Genomic DNA, 22307 nt, shown 5'->3' with positions numbered 1-22307 from the left:
AAAGTATAATTTAATTTATTACACTTTATTTACTTTATATACTCATGCCAAGTATAATTTACTTTATTTTTGGCATAATATTGTGTATATCACATTGCAGGAACCATGCAAAAAGTGGCAGAAATGTGTGTGTGTTTTTAAAAGAAACGCCTAGCTTATTAGAATTCAGATTAATTAGGAATTGTAATCAATTTTTTGAGCATCATGTTCCGGAGGAGAAATTTTTTCCACTTTGTTTCAGATGTCACTCCCAGGATATGGTCTGCTTAAACTGCATTTCCACGCAGTTGCTGGGGAAAAAAATAATAATTGCAGGTTTTGATTTCCATTACAGAGTCATTAATATTATTAATGAGAGTTCTGATGGATAAGCACACTTAAGGAGGATTATCTGTGGGAATTGGGGGCATTGCTGTTTGCTAATGGGATAGAATTGGCATATGAAAAGTTGTGTCAGTCTGTAGCAAAATAATAAACCTGTTTTGGATTGTACATACTTAATTTTGGTGAGAAGAAACTACCCTCTTTGCACCGAGGCCATTCAATTTGAGGGGAGCGGGGTCAGTACTGATTTGTTGTTTTTTCAAAGCAGGCATGATTTGTCATCTCTAAGCTGTTGCAGTATGAACTAATTAATCTTTTTCTGCTACAGTGCTGCATTTATTAAATGCCTACTTCTCTTGCCTTCAGTGCCATTCATAAAACATGCAAGTTACGTTCTGACTCACAGTTGCAAGTGTGTATAAAGGGAGAATTTGAGCCAGTACTTTATTCGCTCACTGGGCATTTTCTGCATCTGTTAATCACCAGTGAATTGTTTGACTGTAATTGATGCTTGTACTGCTTTCCAAATTATTTTGCATATTCAATGTTAAGTATTGTAACTATGTCGAGAGGGATGTCATTGATATCATTGTCATTGATATCGATATCATTGTGCCTAGTGGCTCGACTCAAGAAGTGACTGGAATGTGTGTGTTTTTATTCTGCAAGCATAGCAGGTATTTCGCAGGTATTTGGATGGAGGCTTTGTATGATCATACCTAGGTCCAGGTTTGACCTTTTCTCAATACATTCTGATGGAAAATGGTGATCTCTGTGGTCCATAGGCCACTTTGACAGGTTTGGGACAAGTGGGTGTCGTTTGGCGAGAAAAATATAATGGATCACATTAGGACTGCTGCCAGTGCTAATGTGGTCCATGGGCCAGAAATTCCCCGTGCCTGCTATGGTGGTGGTGATTTAAATATTCTTCTCCACTTGCTGGGGATAGGAAGCCATAAATCTTCTCCAGACTCTGTTATGTGCCAGGTAGCATTTTTTTCCTGCAGCTTATATAAGGTTATAGTATATTTACCTATAGTTGCTTCACAACACCCCTAAATTAATTGACTACAAATGAACTTTTAAAATACAGTGGTACCTCGGGTTAAGTACTTAATTGTTCTTAACCTTAACTGTTCTGAACCTGAAGCACCGCTGTAGCTAATGGGGCCTCCTGCTGCCGTTGCGCTGCCGGAGCACAATTTCTGTTCACATCCTGAAGCAAAGTTCTTAACCTGAAGCACTATTTCTGGGTTAGCAGAGTCTGTAACCTGAAGCGTATGTAACCCGAGGTACCACTGTAGATCAGATCTCCCTAGGAAACAACAACATTCATAGTTGTCAAGAAATGCCACTGCCTCGTGGGTCTGGGTCCTGTCCCTGATTCTGTGGATACAGCACAAAATGCACATGAAATGATTTAGCAAAAGGTCAGGTATAAGTCATCACACCATTGTTACCTGTTTCCATATCAGAGCTGCGCCGTTGCCATCCAGCCAGGAGTTGGTGAGGCAGCTTGCTCTGCTCCTGCACCTGACTAGCAGTCCAATCTTATCAGGTGCAGAGGTCAGTTCATCTGCCTTTGCCCTTGGCTTGGAGCTGTACTGGTGTCAGGAAATGGAGGCTTGTGATAGGCCACCAAGAGGCCTATTGATGTTTTTAAATCCTGGATTTTTTTTTTTTAAATGTCAGTATAGTAATGATAATGACAGTAATTTGAATTAGCTCTCTGAATTTAGCTAGGCTTTCATTGGGGAAGTCTAGTTTATAAGTTGCCTCATCCATCAGTTTTGTGTGTGTATTTTGGGGTCGGGGTGAGGAATACTCATTCCCCAAAGTTTCCTGGAGGACAGCCTTTATGTCTGGGAGAACCCACTCCTCTCATTGGTCAGGCAGGGTCACATGAATAGTCCTTGCTTCTTACTAATTACTACTTACTAGTGGGAAACTTGACCACTCCATTGACTTCAGTTTTGGGAGTGTGCTTTAGTGCTTTGCATAACTTCAGAAAACCGATATCAATCTACTAAAATGCATGTGCACTTAAATTGAGCATCTTTATGCATTTTCATTTAATTTATTTGGTTTTGCTTTTTATCAAAAGGCATACAAGACTCCAAATCATGATTTAGAGACTGAGGATTGGAAACTAGGGTGGGTTTTCATATCCCACACTATCTCTCCTGTTTCTTATAGTTTGCCTTTTGGTTTTCACTTTAACCCTAACCATAGTGTCTTGTGTTGCCCGAAATGGTAAACTCTGATTAGTGGTAAACTGCAAATTAAAAGTGAAGGAACGTATGAGAACACAAGAGGAAGTGAACGACATGTTGCCGAAATCATTGTTTGCTATATTAAAAGTTTCAAAGCTTTATAGAAAATTCAAGCTCAGACAATTTGTTTAGCTTTGCATAAAATAATAATGGAGAGCTTTTAAATTTGTGTTCATATTCAGATATGAAGCTTTTTAAAAAATAAATATCCAAACCAAGTATTTATAGGTGCTAACATTTGTACTTTTGTGATTGTGTTTTAATAATCGAGGGGTGCAGCTACTATAGGGAAGCATAAATGCTTTTGCTCAGTGTTCTTCAGTTTCATTCTAAAAGTAACTTGTCGCACTATTAATCAGATTCATAAACAATATTGTGCATAAAAGAAATATTTGTTTAACATATTATGCTTTGCTTCAGAAGGGTGGATGATTCACTTTGCTTGGCTGAACTTAGTCAGCTCCTGCTCTTTGGTGGTAATCATTAATGGAACCAGCGCAGTCAAGGTGGAACAAGTGCAAAGAGCAAAATCATAAGAATAGAGACTTAAGAGAAGAGGTTCAAGGAAGTTGGCCTCTTTTTTTGCTCACTTAAAAAAGACCCTAGATGAGAATGAATGCATGAGTTGGTATGTAGGTGAGATAAAGAGAAGTTAGAGAGAGAGAACATTTACATTGAGGGTGATTATGTCAAGAAACACATGGCTTTCAAACAGAACATTTCTATATTTAGTTTGGGAATCAGAAGCTTTCCAGTGATTAGATATTTATTTAAAAGTTCTAAAATTTGTGGCTAACCGTGGACAATTTGTGACCTCACATGAAACACTTAAATGATCCCATATCCTGTATCGCTTTTTCATGGTGACACCTCTTCCAGCTTAATCTCTGTGGTTTATTAGGCCCTGTGGGAATTGTCATGCAATTTTCTATGCCCCTCAACAAATGTACAAAATTAAAGTTATTTCCACCTGTGCCTTTTGCTGCATTTCTGCCCCTCACAGGCTGCTTCTTGCCCTGGGCCTTCCAGGCCCATTTTATTTATTTATTTATTTATGAATGAATGAATGAATGAATGAAACTTACATACCACTTGTTGTCAATTGGCCACACAGTGGTTTACAACAGAGTAACAAAGATGGATCCATTGAGGCAGTATGCTAGTTTCTACGCCACCTCTCACACCCGTTTCTGTCCTCCATCTTGGCAAGCAGGGACACATTCTGGCCATGCAAAAACACTTAAGGAGTATATGAAGTAGATCTGGGAAATGATGTGGCTTGGGAAAAGAGGGCGAGTGTTGAGGAGTGGATGTGGCCTGGGAAGAGTCCAAAGGACCAGACACAGAAGTCTAGAAGACTGCATTGGGACCACATCCCTGTCTTTTGAGTGTTGTCCAGATCCTTCTCAGTTTTCACCCCACGCTCATTAAGGGAGAGGTTTTGGCTGACCTGACCTGATGAAAATTGAAGGCTCCATGTGGTTGAAATTAAGACAATTTCCTGGTTTCTTGAGTTTAAAGTGGCTGCCACACATCTGCTTGCTCTAAGACTAGCCCTCCCCCTTTTTAAATAAAGAAGATACTACTATTTTGATACCTATTGGTAATTATGTTGGTTTGGCCCACAACTTCAATAGATTTGTACTACAGTGGTACCTCAGGTTAAGTACTTAATTCGTTCCAGAGGTCCGTACTTAACCTGAAACTGTTCTTAACCCGAAGCACCACTTTAGCTAATGGGGCCTCCTGCTGCTGCTGCGCCGCCGGAGCCCAAATCCTGTTCTTATCCTGAAGCAAAGTTCTTAACCTGAAGCACTATTTCTGGGTTAGCGGAGTCTGTAACCTGAAGCGTATGTAACCTGAAGCTTATGTAACCTGAGGTACCACTGTATAGACAATTTTTTTTTAAAAAAAGTCACAGGCCCATTGCTGACAAGAAAATACAATGTTTCTTTTCATGACATGTCAAATGCAATTCAGAAATTTGGTTGAAATTAAGTCCAATGAAGCAGTCAGTTGGAATACTTAAAATTCTACACCAGAGTGTCACATAGTTATTCCTCCAAGAACTCTGAACCCATTTTGATTTTGCAATATACTGTGTGGTGTGTTTTTTTCTCTCATTGAGGCTTTCTAGTAATCTGGAGCGGTGACCCAAATAAAGACTCAGCCACATTTGTCTAAGTCTTACTGATCTTGCCAAGCATAAAAGGCAGCAGGAGTTCCATCTCTACTTTTTAATGAAGTGGGTTTTGTTTTTGTTTTGTTTTGATTTTTTTTTTAAAAAAAACACACGTTCCATTCCAGCACCACTCCTTTAACTGTATTAATGGATCTGTAAAATTTAACTGGGATGGTTTAATTAACACTCAGTGTCTGCCCACTTAAAAGACTTGAGAAAACAAAGCCATTTTAATACTAACCTGCTACTTTCGAGAGAGCCAGCTTAGAATGTCACGCAGGCAGGATATTATAATTGTACCGAGGAAGTCTCTTGTAATGATTGCTTTACAGTGGTACCTCGGTTTATGAACTTAATCTGTTCCAGAAGTCCGTTCTTAAACCAAAACCATTCTTAAACCAAGGTGCACTTTCCCTAATGAGGCCTCCCCTCCCACCGCCAGTGCCCTTCCATCGTTTTGATTCCGTTCTTAGAACGAGGTAAAGTTCTCAAACCGGGACACTATTTCCAGTTTTGCAGAGTTTGTAAACCGAATCATTCTTAAACCGGACTGTTCTTAAACAGAGGTACCACTGTGTTTGCTTATTCCTAGTGCGTGATGCATGCATTGCCATTCTCATTCACCTTGAGCAGAATATGTGGTTCTTCCCCCCCCCCACACACCTCTTAAGCAATATGGGCTAAGCTTTGGCATGTAGTATGAGAGTTCTTGTTTGTGGTGCACCCTTGAGAGAGCCCATTTTCCTTGAGCACAGGGAAGGGAGCTTCCATAAGCAAAGGGTTACCATGGGTGGGGCCATCCTAGGTGTGGAATATTAATAGTGCAATCCTATGCAAGTCTTCCCAGATGGTGGCTCAGAGATTGATACTGATGGATTGGGGTAATAAAGATATGATACTCTTTAATCATTGGATTGACAGTATGACAACAGTTGCAATTTATGAATGGGCTGCTTACAGATGCAGACTTTGTTTGGATAAATATGATAATGTTTGGAGTGAGTTTATACGGAATATACAGAATGTAGCAGGCTATTAACATCTACATAAGTATTAGGAAAATAAAACTATATCAATTTATATGAGAATACATTGCATTTTTGTGTATATATTTTTCTTCTAAACATTTTTGTTTTTTATCCCTCTCACATTTCCTTCTCTTTTTCTGTATCACTTTATTTCTTTATAACTGTATTTTCCCCCAAAATAATTATTATAATATTCCCATAAGTAAATCGCTGCCGAGTTCAGTGGGACTTACTCCCAAAGAAGCATATACTGCTGCATTCTTTGTGTGTTGAGAGTGGATGTGTCTTAAGGCAAAGTGTAGAAAGCTGCCTTTCAGTTTCATGTCTCCTGGGAATTAGTTAAGGATCCACTCCCTTTTATGTTTACACACCGTGACCAGGCCACATGGGTTATGCACTTCCAGGCATAGTCCCACTGTGCTGCAGTATGGATCAGAAAACTGTAGACATTAGGATGGGGCTGATCTTATGTGATTTCTGCAGAGAATGCTACCCAACCTGCCTGCTTGCTGCATAGGATAATGTGGGTGGTTGGGTGTAAAGTTAACAAGGGACATTGCTTGAGATGTGTCAAGTTCCCATGCAATATCCTTCTGGCACAGGTAGCTATGGGTGGGAGCAAACCATATCCCTAGTAATGTAATTGGCGCTGTTGTGTGTAGATACCTCTGACACTCGTGTAAGAAGCACAACACACACAGCAGTCAGGTTCTCAGTTGATGAGCCATCTAGAAGCAGCATCTATTTTCCCAGTGCTAAAATGTTAGTTTATCCACCTTCTAAGACAGGGGTCGGCAAGGTTTACCTCGCCTGGGCTGGTTCACTCCAGCGGAGATCCCTCCGTGGGCCAGATTTTGTGTGCTCTTGCGGTTTTCGGCGTCTATGCATGCACAGATGCGATTTTCGGTGCTGTGGAAGCGAGTCCCTGTGCCGCACTATGCCGGTTTAGAGCAGCACGTGGGGACTCGCTGAGCAGGCGGCTTGGTTTGCGGGTGGCTTGTGGGCCAGTTAAACAACCCCCATGCGCTGCTTGTGGCCCATGGGCCTTAGGTTGCCAACCCCTGTTCTAAGACACCTATAGCCCCTGCAGAAAATGACTTGCAATTGTGCATTGCTTGAGTGGATTGCCTTGAAAGGTTGTGCAACTCAAAAGAAACAGAAGCAGAAGAGTGTTCATCTTCTTCCGGTCTACTGAATGACCCAGCTGTAATGTAGTTCTTTGACATTTCTTAAGACAAGCCTGCTGGCTTCTCTTGGTTCCTGCAAACTCTTGTTCTTTTTACAAGTGATTATTGTGGGTTTTCTACACTTAGCATTAAAAGCAGAAATAAAACCTGGCAGCATAATGTTGTATCAGTGATGCAATAATGGTGTGTGATTGTTATGTGTGCATAAAGAAAATTGCAGCTGAATAATGTGCAGCTAATAAGAGGTTTGGAAGTCTAAAAATTTAATAAGGTGGCTTTGCTGTGTTTTACTGGCATTAGCAGATTTCTCTGAAAGACTACAGCATCATTTTTGTTTAAAGGAGAAGATGATGTACCCAGGTGACAATGTGTGCAGGATAAGAATTTCTACTTTATAAATTTGATATTTGCTTGCCTTTCATATTGTCTCAGCTTGGCTACATTTACAATTTAGCTTCTACAGTGACATCTGGTGGTAGTTCAGAAATTCCTTAAATAGCAGCTCTTTAAGGATTGTTTAAACTAGAAATTGAGACAGGGGAATTGAATTTGCGTGGTTCAGGACTGGAAATGAACATGACCGATTTATAAAAGGCTCCCCAATTACAAAGTAGATAAAATTCCACTCTGGAGTTTAACGTGGCTCATAATGAGCTCACCTTGATGCCAGCTGTCTCTAGCCTTGCTTGCTATCGGTTTCCCTGCATTTCCAAACTAGCTTGTATGAAACTGATGTCAAAGAACATCACTCAGAGGAGCCATCTTAGTGACTACAACTCCCAGCATTACTGGCGGTATTGAAGGCTTCTGTGTAGGTAGTGCAAGTGTTCATTTTGTCACTGAAAACTCTACACATTTAAACATAGGTCTTCTGCTGACCTCAGCAATTCTTGCTACCACTTTTCCTTCTCCCTTCCTCACAAGGCAAAGTTTGGAAAAGAAGAAACACTTAGTATAGTGGAGGGCTGATGTGAAGCATTCAGTACTGGTCTATTTTTTTACTTTGTTACATGCTTTGGGAATTTTATGCAAATTGAAAAGTGGGCATTAATGTCCTAAATTGACAAATACTGTACTTTCAGATAGCTACCTTCCGTCCTTCCAAAATAGTTTGGAGAATTCCATAGCTGCAGCTCTCTCTGTCCTGTTATCGTTCTGTCCACATTGTGGTTCCCTGCCTAAGTCACAACGGTGATGAAATCATACCATATTGCCAGGTTTCTAAAAAATGGGCATGTCAAAGGCTAGTTTAATTTTTTAAGCCTCTGCATGACAAACCAGCAGGCCCCAACTACTTCATATAACACATTTATGTCATGGTGTAGGCAGGGCCTGATACAAAAAATAAGTACTTTAGGGCCTTTACAGCCATTGCTTTTAGCACTGGGATGCTACAAGGGGGAAAGTACCAGAACTCAAGTTTGTGTGCTCCCATCTTTTCCTTCAGGGAAAAGGGGACAAGTGCATTGAGCGACAGGTAACATCTGAACAGGCGTCGTACCTAATACTGATTCTTGCCTCGCATGCTTCTATACTTTATGCTCTACAATCATTGGCTGAATTTTTCCTTACAGTTCATTTGTAATCACTAACTGCCTTTCCTTGAATTTTGTGCCATATAAAAAAGTAGAATGCTTCATTTTGGTCTATACAAAATAGCAAGGCTGTGGAAACCATTATGCTTTTCATTTGTGACTTGTGGCAAAGACTTTTTTTTTAAAAAAAAAAGATGCCACGTTCGATAAAATCAAACATGTAGATATGATACTCAACCCTGTCTCTTTTTCTCCGTTTCCTATGCAGGTACAATAGCCACTGTTGATTTCCTTGACCGTGAGACTACTTCCCATTACTGGCTTACTGTTTATGCAACAGACAGGGGTGTTGTGCCTCTCTCTTCCTTCGTTGAAATCTATATAGAAGTTGGGGATGTCAACGACAATGCTCCGCAGACAACTCAGCCTGTTTATTACCCAGAAGTCATGGAAAATTCACCTAAGGATATGTCGGTCATTCAGATTGAGGCATTTGATGCAGACTCAGGGTCCAATGACAAGCTGACCTACAAGATTACCAGTGGAAATCCACAGGGATTCTTCTTCATTAATCCAAAAACTGGTAAGTGAATACCATTCTTGACATTTGCAGCTATGAATTGATTCTACATTTTAAAAATAGAAAAGGAAAGACATGATTGGGAAAAAGAGAGGAACATCTCTGATTCTGAATTCTGATTTGTACTTGTGCAGTAAGTCCATGAATAGGATTGTTGATGCAGAGGTGATCTACACACTAATCTGAATTGCCGTCATTTCAGAATGCAATGGAGAATCCCATTTGAATGCTTTGTGCACAAAATCTTTCTGCAGATTAGAAATTAAGGCTTCGGCTTTTCTTCCAGGTATCCTGATGTTCCATGGGTTAGGAAGTCCTCTTTTTTAATGTGGTGCAAAAAACATGTGATCCTTCAGTTGTATGAATTAGTAATTCCAGGAAGTTTGTACTGTGTAGTTTTGCTGAACTACTAGCCTTCAGTGGTAGAGGGGAGACACTTGGGATTTCTCTACCTAATGAATTGTATCTGGAAATATTACAGGTTGGACTGAGAGTAGGACAGGGGATGCAACAAAGCAATAGGAACTATGCAAATATTTATTGGACTTTTTCATAAACATAGGAAGATGAATATTTTGATACATGAGCAATACATGTACTAGGCACCTGGGGTGTCAGCTAAAGATAATCATTTGAGTGAAGGGGGATGTTTTGGAGAACCAACTGGATACTAGTTAGACTGTCAATATTATACTGTATGTGGAAATCAACGGTATAAGTGGGGATGAAGGTTTAAGCTTTGTGTGGCTTCTTGACCTAGTTTGTGTAGGATTAGTCCTGTGTTGAGTTATCCTCTGGGATGATCTCATGGGTCACTTTTACCAAAAGAATGCCGTATCTTTGAAGACATGAGAAACTTTTACTTTGCATCCTCTTTATTTGTTGGGTATACTTTTGACATGTTTTAGTTAAATTTTAACTCAGTTGTCTTGACTCCACCAATGTGAGCTCAGTGGATGAATAAATTCCCAGCCACCAGAGAAAATAAAGTGGTGAGGAGCTTAGAGGATCCCTCCACTCTAATCCTGGAATTAATTTTAAAATCACATGAAATCAAAATTCTACTTCTTGCAGGGCTTGGCTAAGATTGAGCATGTTTGCTCTCTCGGTTGAAGCAACAGGAACTATTGGGGAAATCCACCCAAGTAAGAGACATTCACAAGAGTCCCCTTAATATCTTGGTGGAATAAACTTTGGCCCAAACGTAACCCAGAGGTTATGGGGACAAACTCCATTTTGAATCTAGCACAGAGACAGAGCCAAGAGTGGTTGGGACATATTTCCTCCCCCTCCCTCCCTTTCCCCCTCTCTCTGTTGTCCCCCTTCCCCATTTTTTCTTTCCAACATCATGAAAATAGCCTGAGGGCTGCAGGTTCCCCACTCTTTATTTTGTGAGTAGTTTACAAATAAGAAATGCAACATTCCATTATTGTTCCACCTATCTTAGCATTGTATGAGACGCAGGTGGTGTTGTGGGTTAAACCACAGAGCCTAGGACTTGCCGATCAGAAGGTCAGCGGCTCGAATCCCCGCAACGGGATGAGCTCCTGTTGCTCGGTCCCTGCTCCTGCCAACCTAGCAGTTCGAAAGCATGAAGTGCTAGTAGATAATTAGGTACTGCTCTGGTGGGAAGGTAAATGGCGTTTCTGTGCACTGCTCTGGTTTGCCAGAAGCGGCTTAGTCATGCTGGCCACATGCCCCGGAAGATGTACGCTGGCTCCCTCAGCCAATAAAGCGAGATGAGTGCCGCAACTCCAGAGTTGGCCATGACTGGACCTAATGGTCAGGGGTCCCTTTACTTTTTATCTTAACATTTGGGTTAATATTTTGGAATAATATTGAAATGGATTGCAAAGAAATCTTGGATATTTCATCATCTTAACTGTGTGTTTCTGCTCTTACTTGTTCTGCAAGCTTCCATAAAGAACTGCTGAAGTGCCTTGCATGTGAAGTTTGCATTGAAATGAAAATTACGCAGGGCCAGAGACTGGCAATCCATGTTGAAATTTCCAACCAGCAACTTGCAGTTCTATCACTCGTCTATACCTACTTCAAGATGTACAATTTCATTAATAGAGACCTACATTTTTCCTTTCCTGGATCTAATACTGTCAGTGGGAATACAACCATGGGAGTAGAGGATGAGGAGAAAATCAAGCCGAGATTAACTGAAAAACTGGTGGTCATTCAATCTTGAGAGTAGCTAGCTTTTTGACTATTTCATAGTTTTGATCCTTGTATCCATCTGTCTAAAGGGGTGATTTATTCCATTCATTAGCTTTTCAGACAGTTTCCTTCACCTCTCCACCCTTCTTCATTTGAGCAATGGATTAAGGCTAAATATGCTACGAATGTTGTGTCTTAGATCTTTCTGTGTATATAATTTTTTCTGTTTCCTTTTGTTGATACGTATCTGAAAGCCCCCCCCCCGCACCTATACGCCATTTCTTTCAGATCAATGGCATATTCTCCAAATTCTTGAGTCATGAATACCTTAAATGTTTGCTAATTTTCTGCACTAAATTATTTGGGTTACCTCCTACCTTTAGATGTGGCTTAACAAGAGTAACAAGAATATAAGCATTTCATTCAAAAAAAACCCAAAACCCAGCAAGTGTTCATCAATGTTCCTTTGTAACTCTGATATTTCAGTTACTGCTTTGATGAAAAAACAATTCAAAGTCAAATACAGGTATAAAGTAAAATAATAGATGAACAAAACCACAAGATCCCTGCTTTCATATGCACACAAACCTAGACTTCAATGAGTTGTAAACAGGAATCGTGGTATATATAGAGCACAGCGTTTCAGAATTCAAATATTGATCAACATCCATTGCCCACCCAAGAAGACTGAGTGCCGATTGGGCTGTTTTTGTGGTTCTCTCTATGTAGGGTCCCCTCCCTAAAAAATTGTACTTCTGCAAACATTAGGGTGGATCATGCTATTTTTGCTACAGAAACAATGGTGTTCGCTGCCTGAACATGGGAAATAGAGGGGAAGACAAAATTCAGACTGAATTTAAGGATTGGGAGGAAGCTTAAGTAAGCTTTACTTAAGTAAGCTTAAGTAAAATGTTGCATTTTAAATATTTCTTGTTCAGTATTGCAGGACAACCTCTGTTGTTTCAGTTCTTTCTGAATATGTTCTATTTCCCAGTAGCTGTCGGTATTCATAAAGTTGTGTGTGCAGGTCTCTCTCTCTCTCTCTTGGAGGGGGGGGGGGAGAGTTCATTTTATTTTGAACCAATTCCATCTTTCTGTCTCCTTGCACTTTGAAGAAGGAAAGCATTCAACTTTTATTTAATTGTTCAGCATGAAAGCACCACATGAAATTGGAAGACAATGGCTGCGATTTAAGCCGCCCCAGTGCTAATGGCTCAGCCATGTGAGGCACTTGAATTCAAGTAGAGAGAAGGAGAGGCTTGTTAATTACCTGGGGACTTACAACCATTAAATTGCAACTCCCAAACAAAAAAGGGTTGATTGATTTTCCATGGATCTGTTTTAAATGCAGATATGTTAGCCCAGGACTACTGAAAGGTTCCTGGTTTGAAGCTTGAGGTCCTGGTGTTAAAAGGTGCTGAGAGAGGATATATTGAAGTGAAACATGTGCTACCCCGCCTTGCTGGTAGCAGCTGTATAGCAGCTAGATGCTCTACGAAAGGTGTGTTGTTAACAGTGACAGCACGCATGCATTAGTTAACATCTGTTAAACAGGCACATGGACAGAAAAATCTACTCATGTCCAGGCTTGCTATTATTAACATGTTAGCCTATGTTTACCACATAGTGATGATTTCTATGTGCCATGTTAGTGTGAATGGGGTACTGGTTACTGACAATGGCTTCCTTCATGGGCAATTGGTTATAAGACTATTCATCAAAATGGTTTCTCCCAGGGCTGTTTTTCTAGATAGAGGTGCCGGAACTCACCATGATCACCTCAGTTGTTCTCTAATAGTAGAAATGGCTCCCATCTGAGAGGTGCCGGAACTGAGTTCCATCGGGTTCCAGCTGAAAAAAAAGCCTTGCTCTCCAGGCTACTCAGGGCTATATTTTATCTGAAAAATTGAAAGGTGTGTTTGCTAGATTAGTATGCCTCATTTCTTATGTTTACAAACTTTTAAAGACTAGGCTTCATTTACAGATATAAAAACGGAGGCAATAAAGTCTTTGTGGATACATTTCTGCTTGACTCATGCATTTTGAGACCTATTATACTTTTTGTGTCAGCTCTGTTTCAAAAACATAGTTTCATAGTTACTATTTGCATCTATTAGTCACTTTATTCATAAAAAAATGACTCACAAAATAAAGTCCTATTTGTATCTTGTCACATTTATCTGTCTCTCTCCTTAATAAAAAATAGCTTTCCTGTTCTCTTTATTATTTGAGCAATGTTACCAAAAGCATGCTCATCATCCTAGTGAACTCAGCATATTGATGGAGACTTCCATAAAGTTTAAACAAAGGAATTAATTTGTTGTTAACAAGGGCAGAGGAATCTCACTACAAGGTTTACTGGTGTCTATTAATCCTCAAAGCACTGTGAACTCGTAAAATGCGGAGAGCCAACGCCAGATAGTCTGCCTTACTTCTCCTATCATCTTACAACTTTCCTGACCCTTCAAGGGAACTGTGGTGGAAGATCTGAAGATTGAGTAAAATGAAATCGGAAATGGGTGCAGCTGTAAACAACATCCAAAGACTTCCTATAGCATTGGGAAACCACTTTGTGCGGAAATAAATGACCTGTAGTGGCACAATAGCCTGTCATGGAGGATGCCTCCCTTGTTTAACTGCTTGAGGTTTTATATTTCCTGCATCAGGTTTAAGTCACATACTACATTAGCAGGAAAACACAAATTTACATTCATTTGCTATGTTCAGCTCCTTTTGTGTTAGAAATAAATAAAAATTCTCCTCCAGGAGAAAATCATTTCTATAATTGTGTAATAAGTGTTGTTTTCCAGTTCAGTAAAGACGATTATCCAACCATACAGATTATGGATCCCAGTTGTTACATATCAGTTTATGTCTAGAGACGGTAATGAAAATGTTGTGAACTGTTATGTAGTGATCATATGTCCTTAAGCAATATTTGATAGCAGAGTTGTAAAGAGATGGTAGTGTCATTGTAAACACACATGAAAAGTGATTTTTTTAAAAAGAAAAAAATTCGCTAATACAGGAACAAGAATCAAAAACATCTTCCAGACTTCCAAAATGCATAATTCTGTCCCATATATATTCTTGTGCACAATGATGACTTTTATTAAGAGCTCAACATGTTTTTGAACTGTTGGATAGGTGGCATAATTTGTGCAAGCTTGTTTATGGAATTTGAAAGTTTTAGACTTTTAGCCTGATGAAGGAACCTATACTAAAAGCAGATTCCGCTTTCATTTGGTTCTCTGCATACACAGAAAGAACAGAACTAAATGCAGGGTATACTTTTGAGTTCAAAGTGACTCAAGGCATGCAAAGTTTGTACTTTCCCCTGAACATGATTTAAAGTTAAGTTCAGTGGAGCAGTTATACCAAGGCACAAAATAATTCCTGCAAGGCCTACATGGGTCACAAATTTATCCTTTTTTATGTAGTTGGGATTGGGGGTTTTGTTGGAGAAGCTTCAGACAAGTATGAAAAGTGGGCACCTGATATCTCTACTAAACAGTAAGTTCAGAACTTAGATCTGAAGGTGAAGAATGCCTTGCTGAAGCTTTGCAGGGTCTGCGTCTGGTTATTTTTGAGATGGAAGACTACCTAGGTATCACTGCCTTGAGTTCTGCTGTGGAAGAAGGGTAGAGTATATGTGTATTACATAATCACATTTTTTTTTTTTAGGCTGTAATAAGCTAATTCTTAACGTCAGCTCCATGTTCTGTACATATGGGGACAGCAGGGGATGCAGTCATTGTCTCAGTTCCATCACTACTGCTCTAGCTCCCAATGTGTGGGGAGTTGTAAGCTGTGATGACAGTGACCAGGGAGTGCAGGAAGAATGCCCACTTAGGAGTGAAGCAGCTGAACCCCGAGCAAAGAGTAGGCCTCAACAGAGGGTGGGACTCTTGCCAGTGGTTTCAAGTCACAAGAAAGGAGATTCCAACTCAGCATCAGGAATAACTTTCTGACGATAAAAGCTGTTTGACAGTGGAATAGACTACCTCGGAAGATGGTGAACTCTCTTTCACTGGAGGTTTCTAAGCAGAGGTTGGATGGCCATCTGTCATGGATGCTTTAGTTGAGATTCCTGCATTACTAGATGATCCTGGGGATCCCTTCCAACTCTTATGATTCTGTCACTACAGACGTCCTTTACAAACATGCATATGTAGCATAGCTGTCAACTTACAGATTTGAAAATAAGGGACCAGCAGCCTCGAAAATAAGGGATCAGCAGCCCAAATAAGGGATTTTCCGGGCACAGGTATGTTCAACTTCTGAGCCCCCTCCGAGCCAAAGGCAGAAAGCCCAGCCAGCAGCCAAATGAAGCCTCAAGCGGTGGTTCCCACAGCAAGCAACCCGGCAAAGGGGATGCAGCAAGGAAAACCACTGTCACCTTTCTGCTGGGAAGCACTGAGCAAAGGAGAGTCCCCAGGCAACGCGGCCGATTTGATCGGCACAAGGCATGCAAGCTCCACCCCCCAGTCGTTCTTAGACTCCTTATTGGGTGAGCAACGCAGCCAAGCAACACAGTTGGAGCCTCCCTCCTCCCTGGCCGGCAGGGAGGGAGAGGAGCTGCTTCCTTTGAAACCCAGGAAATTTAAGGGACATCATCAGCAAGGGACAGCAGCGGGACACAGCGCTGGGAAAGGGAGTTTCCACCAAATAAGGGACAGTTGACAGCTATGACATGTAGTTGTCTCTGATTAGAAGAGCATAGGTTTGCTGTGCCAGTCTGAACATAGGTCCAGTGGCAGACTGTGAAGAGGAATGGAGTTTACTCTTCAATATTTTGTTAATGTTCCTTGGATTAGGAGTAGCGATTTCAAGAGACAACCAGGGATGTATCTACTTGTAGGGACTGGTAGCGTGCAGGCATCATGGTAAGCAGTAGTTGATGGTTTACCAGGCATGACTGGGTCATGCCTGTTTTGCTGCTTCTGGTCTCACTGGGGAGAAACAAACCTTGGTGCCTAAGAAAAGCCCTGCTGGATCAGACTAAAGACCGATGTAGTCTGGTGTCTTAAAGCTGCCAACGTAATGGCCATGGGAAGCCTTCAGGCAGCATATGGGACCAGCAGCACTCTCCTCCCTTGAGCCTCGGTGTTTTAAAACCTTGCAGCATAAACAGAGTTCTCTCTGTCCACACTATGTTGCTTTCAATGGAACAAATACTGAGAGGCATTCAAATACACCTCTGCAACGGAGATGTGCATTTTAGGTATGTATGCGAATGTGTATTCCACCAAAAGGAAGATCGTGTGAACAGATGACATTCTGTACTTGAATGCACATTTGATTTTGGCTGATGGTTCCCAGTCCAGCTAATGATGTTTGCAGAAAGCTACTTCTGCATATGGATCTCCTTCAGTGGATAACTCAAGGAAGTATAAGAGTGTGAGCAGAGAAGAGAGCTGGAAACGAATTCCGTCTTTGCCCCTTACCGTCATCTGTTTTGTCCATGTCATTTTGTTATTTGCAGAAGGGCAGCACAATTTCCCCACTTTAATCTTGCACTCTGCTGCCGTGCTTCAAATTTGAAGAAATACTACTTTTTCACTTTTATGGGTTTTCAGTCTTCTTACATGTTCCCTTTTGCCCCGCTGAGAAGTAAACAAGGGAGTCCTGTACAGGATCGTTTTTCAAACCCACTGCCATCCTAAGCCATTTGAGACCAGTTTTTCAAACAAACAGTACAAAAGCTTCTAAAGTCAATGAAAGAAAGCCATCTAGAAAAGCTTTCTCACTCAGCCCTCTAGAAGCATTTTGTTCAAATATTAGCCTTTCCAATCATTCAAACTCGTAGTCTGGTGAATCTGATGTCAAACAATGAAACCATCAAAACAGGTAAAAAAAGCTGTCATATTACATGGCGATATATATATCTTTCTGCTTTCCTGCTCCTATCCCATGTTTATTTTAAACAAAATGGAATAATAGAATAGAATACTGCATTTAAAATATAAGGTTGTACTTTTTAAAAACCACAACACCCCCACATTATACAGTCCTGAAACAGTCATACCAATACTGTTCTGTGCAGTTTTGAAGGCAGCGCTCAAATGGGATAATTAGAGATATGGGTTGAATGATCTCTTTTGTGATGTAATTAATTGCAAAGATTCATATTGTGCCTTTTTAATTAGGTCTGCCCGGCCACTTTAGCCAATCTACACCCATCTGCACTACACCTGCCAGGGCAGTGGGGATAGGTGAGGGTGGGTCTTAATTGAAATATTATTTGCAGAGACAGCTGACCAGCTCTTTAGTGGTGCCAACAAAGCCTCTTTCAAAGGACATGGTGAGATGGTGCTTTGAGAGGGGGCTCTTTAATACATTTTCAGAAGCCCTTCTCAAAGTACTGTTTTCTGCACCACTTTGAATGGAGCTTTGGAAGATCCAATGGTCATCCAATTGTCATATCTTCAGAAGTTCACTTCAAAGCGCTGTGCTGATGGATTGGCAGGGGGCTCTGCCCATCTTGTCAGATTTGACCCATAGGGGGTTCTTCTTGTTGTTATTTATATAAGCAGAGGGCCTTCTCGGTAGTGGCACCTGCCTTGTGGAGTGCCCTCCCAGCAGATGTCAAAGAGAACAACAAGATGTTTTAGAAGACATCTGAAGGCAGCCCTGTTTAGGGAAGCCTTTAATGTTTGATGGACTACTGTATTTTAATATTTTGTTGGAAGCTGCCCAGAGTGGCTGGGGAAACGCAGCCAGATGGGCGGGGTATTATTTATTTATTTATTTATTTATTTATTTGCCACCCACCTGACTGGGTTGCCCCAGCCACTCTGGGGTGGCTCCCAACAAAAATAGTAAAAGCCCAATACAACATCACATGCTAAAAACTTCCCTGAACAGGGCTGACTTCAGATGTCTTTTAAAAATCACATCTGTTTGACATCTGCTGGGAGGGCATTCCACAGGACGGGGACAACTACCGAAAGGGCCCTCTGTAACCTCACCTCTTGCAGTGGCTAAAAGTTTCCCGACCTCTCTGCTTTAATAAATATAAAGGTGCTTAATTCTCCTCTACCAGAAGAGGACTTGATTTCTTTGTCAATTATGTCACAAGAATGGTTCTCTGAAAAGCAGGGTCCAAGCTTACACACCAAAATGATAATTTAAGGCACTTGCATTATTTGGCAGCCTGACTGTACAAGCCAAATGCGCCAGTAAATAGGTGTTACACTAGTTAGAAATGCTGTGCTGGCAGGATATTACAGTGGTACCTCAGGTTACATACGTTTCAGGTTACATACTCCGCTAACCCAGAAATAGTGCTTTAGGTTAAAAACTTTGATCAGGTTGAGAACAGAAATTGTGTTCCGGTGGCGCGGCAGCAGCAGGAGGCCCCATTAGCTAAAGTAGTGCTTCAGGTTAAGTACGGACCTCCGGAACGAATTAAGTACTTAACCCGAGGTACCACTGTACAGCTCGAGGCATTGGACCAGTGCTCAAATAGCTGATGGAGGACATTGCACTGAAACATCAATATTTTGAAACTATTGGGGTGCAGTCACCATGTGCAGCAAATCTTGCAGCAAAACTGGGTCAAGGAGTGCCCCAGAACTGCAGACCTGATATTTTTTATTTCTTTAGCAATAATGCTATCCCATCCAAAACAAACAACAACTCTATTCTTTGATTTGCATTCTTCCTGACCAGTGGCAACTCTAATGTCCTGGTTAGGTTCAGGTCTGTTGACCCATATCCAGTCCATTGATCTTAGTACCAACAGCTTCCATGGACTCAGATGAAAAGGAGAGAGAGAGAGAGAGAGAGAGAGCGCGCTGGGTGTCATCAGCATACTGATGGCACCAAGCCCCTAATCCCCAGATGATCCTGTTATTTTTAGTAGTTGTTAAAATGTATGGTTGCAGCTTGGAATTATATTGTAGGGCAGCAGAAGATTATGATCAGAAATGTGCGTATTTGATGCTGAAAAGCTAAGAATTGGGACATATTTAAACAGACTTAAATGGATTGTTTCCTTGTGGTTGATCTCTGAATGGCTTTTGCCTGTTACTTGGTTGCTGGCGTGTTCTGGAAAGCATAGAACTGTGGTGTATGCTGGCGGGAGAAAACGTAGAGGCTTAATAAGGAGTTTAATGAGTCTTTACAGGAGATAATGGGATTTACATGCTCAAAAGTTTGGGATTACTTCTGAATTTAATCCCTGCCAGTCTCTAAGCGGACACGTTTATCTTGGTTTATATTGCTTGGATGCAAGTAAATCTGAAGGTGACAATCTATAAACAAACAAATAAAAACCAGGCCAATCTAGTATGTATAAAAATAAGAGTGTGTTTGACTGTTTTGCAGTTTGAAACAACGGTTCAAAACATAATGCACCCCTTTATGTTAATTTTTTTTATGGTGCTGCCACCACATGAGACAGATTCCTTGTGGCAGATGTATTGTATGACCCTGAGGCATACCTTGGAAGCAGGCAGATAGATATAGATAGATAGATAGATGATAGATAGATAGATAGATAGATAGATAGATAGATAGATAGATAGATGATAGATAGATAGATATAGATAGATAGATATAGATAGATAGATAGATAGATAGATAGATAGATAGATGATAGATAGATAGATATAGATAGATAGATATAGATAGATATAGATAGATAGATATAGATAGATATAGATAGATAGATGATAGATATAGATAGATAGATGATAGATAGATTCTGAATGAGTGAGGTTTGCCTGAGGAAACATTTGCTGAGAGCAGTATATTTTACCATCTTACAAATGATTGTAAGATGGAGGCAGATTTAGCACAGAATTTTTCTTCCGCAGTGCTGCAAACCTCCTTTCACGACAGAACAATCAGGCAAGCGTACCGATAAATCAAATGCTACTTCCAGCCCATCTGTCTGAACCCTCCCTGTCTGATCGCTCCATACTGCTGCTTCTCCCACGTCCAGGTGAGGGAACTTAATAAAGTGCCCTGCAGCTCAGTTCCTGAGATGGAAGAGCACAACCTGATCACAACACAGGCACCTGGCAGTGGTCCACTTTATTAACTCTCCCCAGCTGGAGGATGAGGAGGAAGCAATAGTGAGGTGAAAAGGGGGGCTGTCTGGGGAGCAGGGAGCTGTAGGAATGATGAGCTTATAGGGGGATAAAAGGATCTTTCAGCATGCTCACCTGATAATACAACTGGGAAGGTTTGCCATGTTGTGAATGGGTGTGAGCCCTCTTTTTATATTTTTATTATACCTGTCTTCAGCTGCAATCAAATCTGTGTGTGATTTAAGAGTGCTACTTCAGCATTCCAGTAAACTATAAGGATACATGGCTTTTGGACTGAAATAGAAAGATATGAGAGGCCAATTCATCTTGCCGCCTTAGAATGCCTACATTTACCTTCCTAGTCTCTGTACTGTTGTTCTCTGGCCATCAAGCCCATATCTTAAGGACCTGTTTCCTTTCTCCGCATTCTGTCACTTAAGAGACTATTGCCTGCAAAATCAGCAGATTCCTTATCTTGGCATCTGCATGCTGCTTAAAAAGACTGAGGAAGTAGTTTGGTGTGCAGGCACACGTGCTCACAGTAGTTTTGCCGAAACTTGTTCCTACATTTCCTGACTGCTGATAACATAGTGAGTGTTTCTGTGAAATATCAGGTATGAGATAAAATATTAACCTTTGATCCATTGCAAGAAGTCCTACCCTCTTCCTTGGCAACAGGCACACACAAATACTCAAACAATGATGCAACTGTTGCTTTATTGATTTGAGATAGCTAGGCAAGTGTATTTTACTTACATTAACATTATTGCTTATTCTCACTCCCATTCACATCAGTTACATTCTTTTAAAGAGTAATGGAGAAAGAGGACTGCTGCTAAAGTGATACACACGCCCAATCCCAAGAATGTTTCCTTGCCTTCTCGACTGCTGAAATTGTATTTAGGGCCGCAGAGTAAGAGCCTGTTTCTAAATTACCAAGTAACATTGCTAAAGTACTTAAATAAAGGAACTTATTTAAGCTCCAGTTAAGCCAAATAGTCCAATAGAACCACTCATGCTTAAAATGAAAAACATTCTAAAATGTCTTGCCAAATAACTACATCCAGGAATGCACCTCTGGCTTTGAGGCATAATGGATGGATTTGAGACTTAACGGATGCAATCATCAAGATGCGTTTGGAGTACAAATGTGAATTTTAGAAGAAGACCATCTTTACCATTAAGTAGCTGTCTATAAAGGCATTTTGGAGAACTATATTATGGTTTTCCAAAACAACCACAATCAGGTTGCTGTTGCTGTGTTTTGTAAAATACTCTCATCGCTTCTGTCTGCCATGTTGCTTTTCAGTGCAAGCCACTAAAATGTGCAGGTGAAAAAAATGTACCGGAAGATAGGAACACCCATGCTCTAGACCAGGCATAGGCAAACTCAGCCCTCCAGATATTTTGGGACTACAACTCCTATCATCCCTGACCACTGGTCCTGTTACCTAGGGATGGTGGGAGTTGCAGTCCCAAAACATCTGGAGGGCCGAGTTTGCCAATGCCTGCTCTAGAGAGTCTTGTCAGATGGATAGCCTGGAAGGATAAGTGTTCACCATCATTCTGTCAGATGGTGGAACACATTAAGGATGTATAATCTTTTGAAATCTAGAGGGTGCCCTTCCAGAAGATTAGAGGTCAACAAAGTCTGACTGAAAGTGTATCTAAGTACTATTCAGTACAGTGGTACCTTGGTTTAGGAACAGCCTAGTTTATGAACAACTTGGATTAAGAACGCTGCAAACCCGGAAGTAGGTGTTTTGGTTTGTGAACTTTGCCTTGGAAGCAGAACATGTTGATTGTGTTCCATTTGAAAATTGAGTCCCCCGCTGCCATGGGAAAGCACGCCTTGGTTTAAGAATGCTTTGGTTTAAGAATGGACTTCCAGAACGGATTATGTTTGTAAACCAAGGTAAAAATCCCGGCATTGACTCTTACAGCAAGCTCGTAATTAGTATTTTAAATGTAATGCAACTGTGAATAAATTACAG

General features: G+C 40.8%; 1 protein-coding gene across 5 annotated transcripts in view; it reads left to right on the top strand.

Moving 5' to 3' along the window:
* Nucleotides 1–22307, top strand: part of FAT1 (FAT atypical cadherin 1) — a 116148-nt gene that overhangs the window by 34230 nt on the left and 59611 nt on the right. For all 5 annotated transcript variants that reach the window (XR_014172052.1, XM_081926488.1, XM_081926486.1 and 2 more), the window contains exon 3: nt 8798–9112. Coding sequence is in view for 4 of the 5 variants with exons in the window: in XM_081926488.1 (XP_081782614.1) it covers nt 8798–9112 (315 nt within the window). In the remaining variant the exon portion in view is untranslated. The remainder of the gene's footprint in view (nt 1–8797; nt 9113–22307) is intronic.

This window comes from Podarcis melisellensis (assembly GCF_964234715.1).
Source record: "Podarcis melisellensis genome assembly, chromosome: 9".
Lineage (NCBI taxonomy): Eukaryota > Metazoa > Chordata > Lepidosauria > Squamata > Lacertidae > Podarcis > Podarcis melisellensis.
The sequence above is the reverse complement of the archived record's forward strand: the minus strand, read 5'-3'. Positions and strand labels throughout refer to the sequence as shown.